This window comes from Gallus gallus, chromosome 1 (genome assembly GCF_016699485.2).
Source record: "Gallus gallus isolate bGalGal1 chromosome 1, bGalGal1.mat.broiler.GRCg7b, whole genome shotgun sequence".
Lineage (NCBI taxonomy): Eukaryota > Metazoa > Chordata > Aves > Galliformes > Phasianidae > Gallus > Gallus gallus.
Window position 1 is genome coordinate 7,550,662 of NC_052532.1, and position 12,157 is coordinate 7,562,818.

Consider the following 12,157-nt stretch of genomic DNA (forward strand, 5'->3'; position numbering starts at 1 on the left):
ATGCAGCCAGATTTCTTCTACAAAAAAAAGAAAGGGGAAGTAGGAGGCTTTGGATCACCTGTGTTCCATCTGAATTTCTGTAAGGCTGCTCTGGCTTACACTGATGCAGAAGAGGGTGGGCAGTGCAGAGACCAGGCAGATCTGGGCTGGAGACCACTGGGACATCATCTGTGCCCTGCTTGGTGCTGCCCTACGGAGCCTGTTCCATGCTCACCACCCTCTGGTGAAGAACCTTTTCCTAACACCCACCCGACCCTCCCCTGCTGCAGCTCCGTGCTGTTCCCTTGGCTCCTGAACTCTCATTATGTCCCCCTAAGGGGACTCAGAAAGTCTGAAATTAATTGTGAAGGCCGCAGTACACATGGAGACAGAAACTAGCCATGCTCACCTGCTCCTAGCCAAAGTACAAATTGAACGTTTATCTATCTAGGCCATCTACCTATGTAGGCCAGGGCGTGAAACACTGTCAGAGCAAGGAGAGAACGCTCTAAGCCTGACATCCTATCCTGAACCTGTCCATCTGCATTTGTATCACCAAAGCAGCAGCCACCAGTGGCTGATGGCATTGCAAACAGGTTCCTATCGGGACAAATTTGTTGACAATGGACATACTGCCTACATCTGTGTTTATTCAACAGAAGTGTCTGGGTTTGCCTAACACTGCAACAAGGTATTGAGAAGCCATGGTACACAAAACAAATTCCCTTCAAAATATTTTGTATTTTGGAAAAAAGACCTGGTTTTTTTCAACCTCACTGCATTTTAACTTGAGAATACAGTTGATACAGTCAATACAAAAAGAATATCTGCGTATACATTGGCATACCAGGTTACACATGTGTGTCCACTGAGTTTTTGGATTGAAGAGTTTCATTACTCTCTGCTGCACGGAGCATAAATCCAAAGCTCCTTCAGAGGAGGAAGGTCACTTAAATAACTGCCAGGAACTAATTGCTCATTGTACTCAATTACCACTTACAAGCTTTCATCACTAGGGGCTTCTGCACTGCATATTGCCATCCAACTCCTTGTTTTCTAGCATTCGTGTGTGCCACATACAGAACAGCAGCAGTGAACAGTCACTCACACCTGCCTGTGATGTGGCCTATGGGGGAGCCAAACTTCAGTGCTGTAACACTGCAAAACACTTTGCTCTGGAAGCTGTCATGCTGTTTTCAGCAGGACTATTCATGGAGCACAATCCCAAGTAGGGCAAGGAAAAGTATGGCATACAACCCTAGGTATGTTGTAATCCCAGCAGTTCTCATGGACCAATTTAGGCAGCTTGCATTCGGATCCCATTCACACATGCCTGTGTCTAGTTGAATTTCCCTTACAGTTCAATTTAGAGCCACAAAATAGCTTTTGTTTCATTATCTCCATTGATTTGTTCATTTAGGTACTTATGTCAATGTATTCACAAACAATGGCGCAAACAGTTTTGCGTGACCTATGAGGAGGTTGAATATTGGAAGCCAGATCATTTTTCTCTGTTGTTTGTACTCATCTTGGCAGTTAAACTGATGTGTCAATTACAAAAACATAATTGTTTTTAGAAACAGAGACCGGGTCCATTTAGGTTATAGACTAAGTATGGATTTTGGTGCCCACGGTTTGTATTGTCAATTGCAAGCAGTAGTTTCTGTTTTCTTTTGTCAGAGCTTTCAGAAAGGAGCAGTGCATCAATGAATACTTTGCCTCCAGGTGGATCTGTTTATAAAGGCTTACTGGTTCGTGTCCAGTTTCCTGCAAAGAGAATCTATATAGATTTGTGTTGCAAAGATGCTTGGAATAAATACACCAACACACACCCCTTCAGTGTCAAACTCATGCTGAACTGAATGGATATTGAAAAAGACCAAATCGAGTAATAGAAACCATATATGCTCTTTTCCATTTCCATCAGTAACTACAGAAACAAAACCCAACAGCTATAAGCTCACAGGTTTTCTCATTTAAGGTCTTAATCTTTCAACACAAATATTTTTTCTGAAGGAGCTGCAGAGCTCGGGGAGCTGTGTGAGATCAGCTATACAGATCTGGCTAAACAATGGGCTCCGTGACAATGAAAATGGTCCCATGCCAGAGCAGGACATTATCCCAAGAGCTCCACCACCCACTGGGCAGTCTGCTTAGGCAGGACGTGGGACACGTGCTCCCTAGTTCTTGCTTTGCTGTATCACTGGAGGGTGGAAATAGGTTTTTCCCCCAAATCCTGGAGATGCAGTGCCCTCCTCTCCCTCTTCTCATACTCTTCCCTTGCTGTCCCCTGGGACATAGAATCCTCTAGCACAAGTGTAACACAAATAATTCAGGGCTCAGTCCCGTTCTGTTCTGGCAAAGGAAGGACAGACATCAGCAAAATGATTTTCAGCAGCTTTTGCCAAATGCATAGAGAGGGGGAGCAGCACAGTGCAGAAGCTGATAGTTCTCTGTGATGCAGGTGACATGTCTAAGGATGAACAAAGGACATGGCAAACTTGTCCCTAGCCCAGAAGGGCCTTCTGCAGTGAACAGAAGGGGAACTTGCTGTGACTTGCTCTGACTTGCTCTCTTGGAATGCTGGAAAAGCTGGTGCCAAGGGAAAGGGCAGCTAACAGAGATTTGCACTCAGCTGAATTAGAAAAAGGCTTGTTCCCCACTTCTTTTCACTCTTAATCAACCACTGTATAGATCTTCTGGCTTCACTAGAAGCTCGGCCCCACACGCTATGCAAGGACACCCTTTTGACCTGTGCTCTCACTCAGTTAATGGCTCATGCTATATAAAGCGTTCCTGTGATCATTAAAATAGGAGGCGTTATTTTCTCCTCTGTTATAGTCTGACAATCTAATTTTAGTCACACTGAACACAGTAATGACCCTATATTATCACAAGAAACTATTAAGTCGCCAACGCAAAGGTTGTTCCTATTGATTTTCTTCTCAGGTTGTCATGATAGAGCACAACTAATGAATGGAAATCCCCAGTCCAAATCATTTCTAAATAAATTACTCTTATGGAGCTTTTACTCTTAAATAGAAGAATTGATTTAATACTTTAGTGGCTTTTCTTCTTCCTAAACTCGCAATGTAGCCAACCCCAGACTGCATTTATGAACCAGGCCTGTCCTGTTTCAGCTGGTTACGGGTCCCTTTCAAGGAAAGCACATGAAAACTCAGCGGAATGGGATGAGCAAAGAGAAGAAAATCCCTGAGGGCCTGCATCACAAAGCTTTCTCTTTGTGTTCCTGGTCTGCATCAGGAATAAGGCTGCATTAGGTACTCTGCAAACAAACAGTAAGAGATTGTTTTCCCAGTTTTGAAGAAAGGAATTTCTTTTACTTCCACTTCACGTTGTAGGTTAAGATCTGCGGTACATATGTACCGGTATACTTTCTGAAGGTGATGTTGTTGGACATTCATTTCTAAGACTGAGTCCTACATCCTAAGTACCTTTTTTTGCCACATTCAAATAAAACAATTGCTATTTCTGCAAAGCTTTTTACAACAGAGGAGGAAATATTATGCATATATGATTTGTGTAAAGTTCCTCCTGCTTCTCCTCTGAGGACAAATCTCACTGATTTGTGCTGGGTTGGAGATCTACTACAGGGCTGAGCTGCTCATGTCAGTGAGATGGCACCATCTCTGGGCTCTCCTGTGATTTGGGTCCTGCTTCTGCATGTGTCTGACACCGAGCATCCTTCCACACAACAAATCATGTCCCGAGGTGGCCTCAGGCTGCCCAAGGCAGGTGCTTGCCAAAGGGACTGTCTCTAGAGGGGTGATTGCTGCTGAACTCTCTGTGGGTATGTCTGTGCAATTATCCAGCAGCTGGGTAATTACTCAATCCAAAATAATTATTCCAGCAGATAATTTAAATTTCTGTGCCACTTCAGCAGGAGAGTGGAGATGGCTAATGAGAGCGTTGCTGCTGGCTCAGCTGTCCCAGAAACCCAACCCATGGGCTTGATATTCTTGCTTTTTAAGACTGCACAAGCATGTGGGTCTTCCTCTTCATTCATCTTACAGAAAATGATTTTGCAAACTAAGGTGGAGGACAGCGGACAGAATTAGAGGGCGCAGCTGTCATAATGAGAAAAGTCTAACTACAGAGAACAGGCAGCTGGGGAAAAGGAACAGGGACTGTGCATAGCACTGAGAGATTACAGTCTAGGACCTGTCATAGCATTTGCCAGACCTTGAATGTTTACCCAGTGCTAATTTTAGACATACTTTTTAAACAAAGGGTAGAAATGTCTTGTCTTAAGACAAAAGCTCAAGTTGTGTTGTAAACAGCTCTGGGAGCCGGGGTTCTTAGGTGAGCAACCAGCACTGCCTGAGGTGGCTGCAGTGACAGAATTCGATTCTGTGGCTTAGCTCAGCCATAAGGCTGTTGGTCAAATTCTCTTTTTTGATGGAAATCTTACTTCTAGAAATACTTTTAGCCCACATTAGATTTGTCAATCCCTTCCTTTCCCAAGCTTTCTTCTTTCTTTTTATGGAGAAACTCTAATCTGGGATCTAAAACAATTTAAAAAAATGAGTAATTTTGTGAGGTTTTTTTTTTTTTTTTCCTTTCACTTTCCTCAAAATAATTTAGCACTACTTCTAAACCAGCTTGAGTGATCAACACTTTAATTGAAGGGTTTTGCCAATCTGGCAATAACTTAGAACTAGTGAGGGGATCTTAGAGAGCTTAAGCTAGATTTCTACCAGTGCCAAAAGACACCAACTCTTTGGAGCTGGGATTAGGAAGGGATTGTTACTGCCTCTATACACCTCCAGCAATGCTGAACTCCTACCTTCTGAAGAGGTATCACAGGACAGACTGATTAGAGACCCATGCCTCCCTAGACCTTGATCTAGGACCTTGGGGTGCACAGGTCTTCTACTCCGGTCATTTTGTTGAGGACCAAACAACACTGAGATTTGCTCTGATCTGAGAGTTGCCTCTTAAGTCTTTGACTCCTTGCACTTACGTTTCATCTGTGAATGCAATTCCAAAGTATTCTTTCTCCTTCAGGTTGAAATGGGATGCCACCAAGTCAAGCAACTCCTTTGCCAAAAGCTTTGGCTGGAAAACAAAAATGAAAGAAAGTGATTAATGAAGAGAACTTTGATATAAGGTACTGTGTTTCTGGACGGACGTACTATCCTTGAAGGTACTCCACTGCTCTTGGCTTTATGTCCTCCCTGCTGTTCAAGCTAGATCTTCAAGCAACATTAACTCCTCCAAACAAGCTATAGTTTCCCTCCAAGGAAAATAGAAAACAGGTGGTTCTGACCTTGCCAGTGCTACTGTCTCTGTAGATAGATGACCTGCTGCCTACCAGTGCTCAGATTAACCATGACTCGCTCACACATGCCTCTCTGATAATTTCAGTAGTTAAAGCTTTTTATCAAGGACCATTGCAAACACATTTCAAACACCCACTCTCACACGCACAGCATAGATACATGCTCATAACACTAACAAAATACATAGTGCCTAAAGATAGGATGTGACAGGACCAGATGAGAGGGAAATGACAGAACAAAATAGTTTCTCATTCGTGATCCAGACAAGATGCTGTCTGTGATCCTACAGACATGTACAAGCCCTGGATTCCAGAACTGTAGTGGTCACAGCAGCACTGACACAGCTGGAGTCAGAGATCCCTGATTTGTAGACCAAATCCTTGTAGGACTCTCTCTAAAAATGTCTGTAAACCCAGCACTGTTCTGGTACCTGCCACAGCAGTAGCTGTGCCTAAATGCAGCACAGGCTTAAAGCAGCCCTCAAATAATATCTAAGATGCTTTGTAGGATGAACAGCCCCAGGTAGGATTCAACAAGCTTCATTGTAATTCCCAAATCAGGCTTCCTAGGTAGTACTTGGGAGTTTCTGCCGTGTCCTCATTACATGCTGCACTGCCTTTCACACGCTCTTGTAACTCCTGAACGGAGCAGACCAGGCATGGAGCTGTGGTCACGTCCCTTGTCTCCTTGGGTCTCTGCTTTCACAGGTCCTTGAAAAAAGGGTAGTTGTGACACCAAGCAGGATACTGAGCCACCAGCCAGCCCACCTGAGAGGGCAGGGCTGGGGAAGAGTGAGAAAAAGCATGCCTAAAACACTGAAGCATTTTCCCAAGCCTGGAATAAGCGCTTGGAGAGGGGTGGATTGAGCTTTTGTATTTCACAGGAGTGCAGAAAAGAGCAATACATGGCTGATGTGAAACAGGCTGCTCATGGATATGGAAAAGTGATGGGTCCCTTGGCTCTGCCCTGCCAGCACTGACACAGTTATGTTAAATAAACAGTAAAATCCTCTCCTGATGTCCAGCCACATCATGGAGCAGCAGCTAGGGGGCTGTCCAGGATACCCTGCCTTCCTCACCACAGCATACAGCCCCTAAGCATTGAGTTGGGAGCAGGAGCTGGAAGCCCCAGCCTTCAGCCACCCTCCTGTTGTACAAATGCCATGAGCTGCCCCTTCATCTCTGTTGAGTGAGAGCTGGCTGCTGAAAAAGCCATGAAGAGATGGTCAGCACGGCATGAGTCCCCTGCCTGGCTGCTCTTAAAATCATAGAATCATTAAGCTTGGAAAAGATCACTAAGATCATCTAGCCCAACCATCAATTCATCACCACCATGCCCACTAAATCATGTCCCTCTTTTCGTAGCACAGCCCTGCTCCCAGGCTCACCAAGGATGCAATCTCCACTGCCGTTGCTGTGAAGATGCATCCCAAGTCTGCAGTGTCAGATAAAGGAGGATAACCCTTTGCCTTGCAAGATAAGGCAGAAGAACAATAGATGCAGAGCCAGCATTGGAATGGTGCCACATTAGTTACTGGGCCAGCATTCCTGAAGAGGCTTACAGCGGGGGAGTTAAGCCCGGATAGACCCCTCCAAGATTACTTTCCACTCTCTTCCTAAGCTCTGCAAGGTTATTGTCCTTTCCAGTGGGATGAGTCCCGTGTCCCTTCAACAAAACCCAAGTCTTTGGAGGGAGGTTGGAGGAAGGTATCTTCTCTAGGTAGCAAAGACACCTCAAGACAGTCCCTCACAGCAAAGATAAGGGCAGGAAAACCCAAGCAGACACAGGGCGAGCTGCAGACAGCCACCGTCTCAAAGTTAGCGGTTAATCTGCTCTCTGTTCACGATGGGATCGGCTGAGTGATGACCTCCTTTCATGTCAGCTGCACAGACAAAGAGCTCATTAGCGATGCCTGTGGCAAGTTGTTTTAATTCATTATTAATTTCTGGACTTCATTTTCCAGGGGGGATATTCATTTTGCATTAATAAAACTGCCGTCACAGACACACTGAGGAAGATGGGGTCTGGACTCAGACAGCAGGGAAATCAATTGGAAGTGGGTGCAGGGCCTTCTGCATTCTATACATTGGGAAGGTTGCAGGCCAGCTTGTGAATCCTACATGCATAAATCAGGAATAATGGGCGGCTTTCAAACCAGAAGCTGAACTCTGTGCTCTGTGCTGTAGAGCTGGGCCATGGCAAAGTGACCTACCAGGGCATCACTGCTCCTTGTGTCCCTCTTACTCAGGCTTTCCTGGCATACTCCATCTAATCTGCTTCAGAAAAAGAAGTATAGGGTGCGTGTTGGAACTGTAGCAGCTGGTCTGAACTAGGATACTGTACAGCAGCAGAAATCCTGTGGCTGGAGCTGTGAGGACTGAGTATGGTGGGGGTAGGTTGTCAAAGCAATGTTATTTGGCCAGGAATTTCCCTGCTGCTCTCTCCCACTTTTAGGGCCCTCTCTGAAGAAATGCATGTGAAGAACAGTGAAAGGGTCTTCTTTCATAGAGAAATCATCAGGGTCCCAGTTGTGGTCCCAGCACAGAGGACCTCTTAGGGATTCCTGACAAACTACCATGGGCAACTCTTCTGTAGAGTCCAACTTGGGAGCAGGGATCCCTGCTAGTTCTCTCTTTCCTCTTCAAAAATTAAGAGATCAAAGAAATTCTTATTAAGGGCTGTCTCTTTATTAGTAGAATGACCCAATGCAATGCCTGAGAGATCGATTTGAAGTGCTGTGCAATGCTATGCATTTTAGCCTCGGCATCAAGGAGCTCTTCCATGCATGTCTGGGGCTCTGCAACCACTGCTCCCATGGTCTCACAGCTGCAAAATCATTCCTTCCCTCCTCTCCAGGATAACTTAAATTTTGGCTAATAATGTCCAAGAGGAAAGAGAGAGCTTTATTGGTGGTGTGGTGAGGTGAAAAGAAAAGAACTGAGCCTCAGTAGCAGCTCTGTGTGTTGAACCCAGACCAGGAACTCCTCCGCAGATAGTGTGAGGAGGTGCATAAGGAGACACAGCTCATGAGATCGCAGCTCATGCTGCCAGGGCTGCCTCCCTGCATCTCCCTGATGCTTAAGAAGGAGCGTCCCATGCCTCAGGGTTGCAGGCACAACATGTACTGGAAAGAACCGCACTGAGATAACTCCGGTGCATGCGATGCACAAGTGCTGTCTTGATCTCCTTGGATGTGTTTTAAGGAGCAATGACAAATTAATTTGCTCTTCTGTGCACTGCCCATACCTGGGAGCGATAACTCGTAGGGCTGTCTCTTCCCAATTAGACATGAAGGCAACCTCCCAGGATAACAGCATAGCATGGCAAGCACTAAGGGCAGGTGAGGAGAGGATGGGCAGCCCCAAGGAAGGGGAAATGGAAGGTGTGTGAGGTCACTTTTATTCAATGTCAGAAAGAAAAGAGCATCACCGCTCTTCCCTGTAGTTATTGGAGGAGTTCTCATCGGTGTGAGCCCTCTAACGTGGGCTGCTGGACCCCTGGGGCAGTGGGCTGGGGTCTGAGGGCTGGAGACTTCTGCAGTGCTGGAGAGAGGAAAAGGTGTGAGGTTCTGCTGTGTGAGGTGACATGCTGAACTAGGATCAATGAACCCTAATACTAACTGGTGTCACATGGGCTCACTGCTAATAATGCTGCGTTATGGGCCTGTGTTAGCCGTACGATGGAAGAAGGAGGAATTCTGGGGATAGAAATCCACTTGTAGCCCAGGGGAAGCTTGTGGGGATGGCTCATCTCATCCTAAAGCAGGCTTAAAGTCCAGGAGAACTTGATGGATCTCCCTGCAGCTTCAGCAGCTTGTTATGTTGGCCATTGTGGGAAATACATCAGGAATACAGGCGTTCCAGTATTAAAGATTCAATACAGTTAAAAAGTGCTGTTGCTGGGATTTGAGCAGCCTGAGGAGCTCCAAAGCCATGTGTTTCCCCAGTGGAGAGGCGGGCAGCCCACTTCTGGCAGAGCAGCATGTTTCTCCCTGACAGCTTCCCATTACGTTTAGAAATGAGTGAGTTATAGAGAGAGATTATCTATCCACAGTCCAGCAGTGCCATGAATAAAAAACAGATGACAGGGTACTAGCAGCTGCTGGTACGTCCCTGGAAACGTGGGCACACACAAAGTATATTTTATTGTTTTATTAACTGTCAAAGAAGCCTATCTGTTCCCCTCCCCCGTTTCATCACTTTTCCCTAATTCTCCGTGGCAGAAGGTTTCTGGGAAATGCACAGTTTCAACATATGGGCAGACACACTGCCCGCATCCATCCGGCATGGAGACACGCTGAGCTGTGGGAACCAGGTAACCAGATCATGCTTAGTAATGCCTTGTTTCATTAGATTAAAAAAATCTGCTGCTGTCCACTGTCTCCTCTGCAGTGCGATACGTAATGGGACCCAGATGCTGCAATGCTAAAGGATATCTGTAGTACCAAAAAATCTCATGCTCAACCCCGGGAGGAGAGCTTCCAGTGCTGCAATAAACATCTCGGCCCCTCATGGCATTAACAGTGGCATCCTCAAAATCCAAAAAGGCATGCATATGCCAGCGTTGTCTAAAATGCTGGACTTGGTTTGTGGCGGCCTGGAAACAGCTGCTGGAACATTCCCAGTGATTTTCAATTGGGCTGGGTGGGATGCTTTGTGCTAGTAAACTCACTGTGATCAGGCACAGGCTCTGGGGCTGCCTTGAATCAGTGGCATTAAGCTGTGAGCATGGCCCAGCAACACCTCAACTCAAAGCTCACTCCAGAGGCAGACCCAAGAGAGGTCCCATTGTTTGGGAGGAAGAGGGAGCTGACCTCCAGAAACACATCCCAACTGTGCCATGTGGCTCCTAGCCCAGTCAGTGAACCCTTGCATACATTATTTATTAGCACAGACATAGCAGATGCTATCTGGCAACAGGTTTGGTTTCTGCAGGACAGGGTCTGTTCAAAACAGCCTTTTTGGGTGCCGACACAGTCCCATATTGCTAACATTCGAAGGTTGGGCACTTGAAAAAAAGCTATTTGGTGGCTTCGGTTGGGGGTACGGTGAAGCCAGTCCATCATCTGGAGAGGTGAGGTGGAAAAAGGAGAGATCTGCATGAATGGTTGGACTGGATGATCTCAGTGATCTTTTCCAACCTTAATGATTCTATGGTTCTATGACTGTATGACTGTAAGGCTTGCATGCAGCAGGGTGCTGTGCTCCATTGCCAGTCGTCTCGAGCCTTGGGCAGTGCAATCAGAAGGAAACAAAAGTGCAAAACGGTGACTCACACGCAGTTCTTCCCGTCTGCCAACCCTAATAATTAGCTAACGAAGCAAAGTCCAGGTGCCCCCTCTGGATTAGATCATCTACTAAAAACAGCCACAAAGCAATGCTCTAACACCATGGAAATGAGGGTAAAGATGCCCGTATAGGCCCTTTGTGTTCCTGCTCTGTCACTTGAGGCACTGGTTATTTGGTGTCCAGCTGCCTTATCTGCTAACAGCCAATGGTGCATTTATACCCCCTGTATGAGGCAGAGCATCACCCTGTGATGGCTACAGACCATAACTCCCTCCCCTCCTGCTTCTGTGTGCATGAAACACTGAAATCTCTCATCCAGGGGCCATTGAGCTGTCACTCACTCAGTGTGTCTCGTCTTGTCAAATCAGCTCTGCCAGCAGCTCCATCATCCAGTTCTTTAACCTATTTTATGCACTTCGAAGAGAAGAAGAATCCAAAGTTGTTCCATCGTAATGTTGTGTAAATTCTAAATAACGGTCCTTTCAGCTATCTTAGCATCCAAATATAGAGTAATAAAATTGTACAAATCAGTCAGGCTGAAGGCTTGGGAAATCAGAAGCCTTCAGCTTTGAAATGCTGCTTATGGAATAGATCCACCTCTCCTTCATGCTGTGTTGATATATGTAGTGCATGCAATTAAAATGGAATTGTAGAATCCCACTAGATCAGGTTGCCCAGGGCCCCATCCAACCCGGCCTCCAGGGATGGGGATTCTCTGGTTTCTCTTCAGATCATATCAAACAGACTGAGATACAGCTATGTGAAAAATTACTCATTGAAATGCAAGATACCTGTGGAGGGAATGCCTTATTTTTGATCACGACACAGCTGAACCCCATCAGCATCAGGGAGTGGCGATGGCAGCATCGCTTGTGCTGGCACGTGCAGCACCTCATTCGCAGGGCCAGCGGTAGGCTCTAAAACCTCTTTCCTTCATTTATACAGGAAAATGGGACAACTTGCCTCCAGCAGCCTTCCTGGGAGCCTGGAGAGCAGTGACAGAGCACCACCGACGTTTTTCTTGGAAAGTCAACATTCGCGAGTTGTGGCAATTTAGATTTATGAGGGTCAGAGAGACAAAGACAAAAAAATCTCCAAGTTTTAAAAAAGGCCCGTTCAGTAAAAGGATTAGAAACACCCTGCTGACAAAATGCCTTAGGAATATTCACAGATTGCTGCATTTCTGGGTTCTGCTAATACCCGACGCTCAGTATCTTAAGTCGGAAGCCATAGCTGACAATCTCTAATTCCCCTACATACTAGCAATGTGAATCTGCTTAAATATTTTTAGAGTCGGTGAAAACAAAGAGCATTAGTTGGCCACGTCTGCATGACAAAATTCACATGAAAGTCCCAATAAGAAGCAGTTAGTGGGAGGAAAATACACTTCGGGGTCTGTCGCGTTCTTCCTCTCCTTCTTGCCCAACACAGAGGCAGCTGCATGCTTGCCCCATTCAGCTGGAGTCTTCATGGACGCTCAGTGACCCCATTCCTCTTTGTTGTTCTCTTGTGGTCCAGCAGCTCTAACAGTATTTTCAGGTGACTGCATCTGAAAAGAGCAGCCAGCTGCCACTGGTGCTGGGATGG

General features: G+C 46.0%; 1 protein-coding gene across 10 annotated transcripts in view; it reads right to left on the reverse strand.

Annotated features, from left to right (window-relative positions):
* The window catches only part of FRMD4A (FERM domain containing 4A), a 358,105-nt gene that overhangs the window by 92,104 nt on the left and 253,844 nt on the right, over positions 1-12,157 (reverse strand). For all 10 annotated transcript variants that reach the window (XM_015298894.4, XM_015298935.4, XM_015298850.4 and 7 more), the window contains one exon: positions 4,964-5,058. In XM_015298894.4, the coding sequence (XP_015154380.1) occupies positions 4,964-5,058 (95 nt within the window). The remainder of the gene's footprint in view (positions 1-4,963; positions 5,059-12,157) is intronic.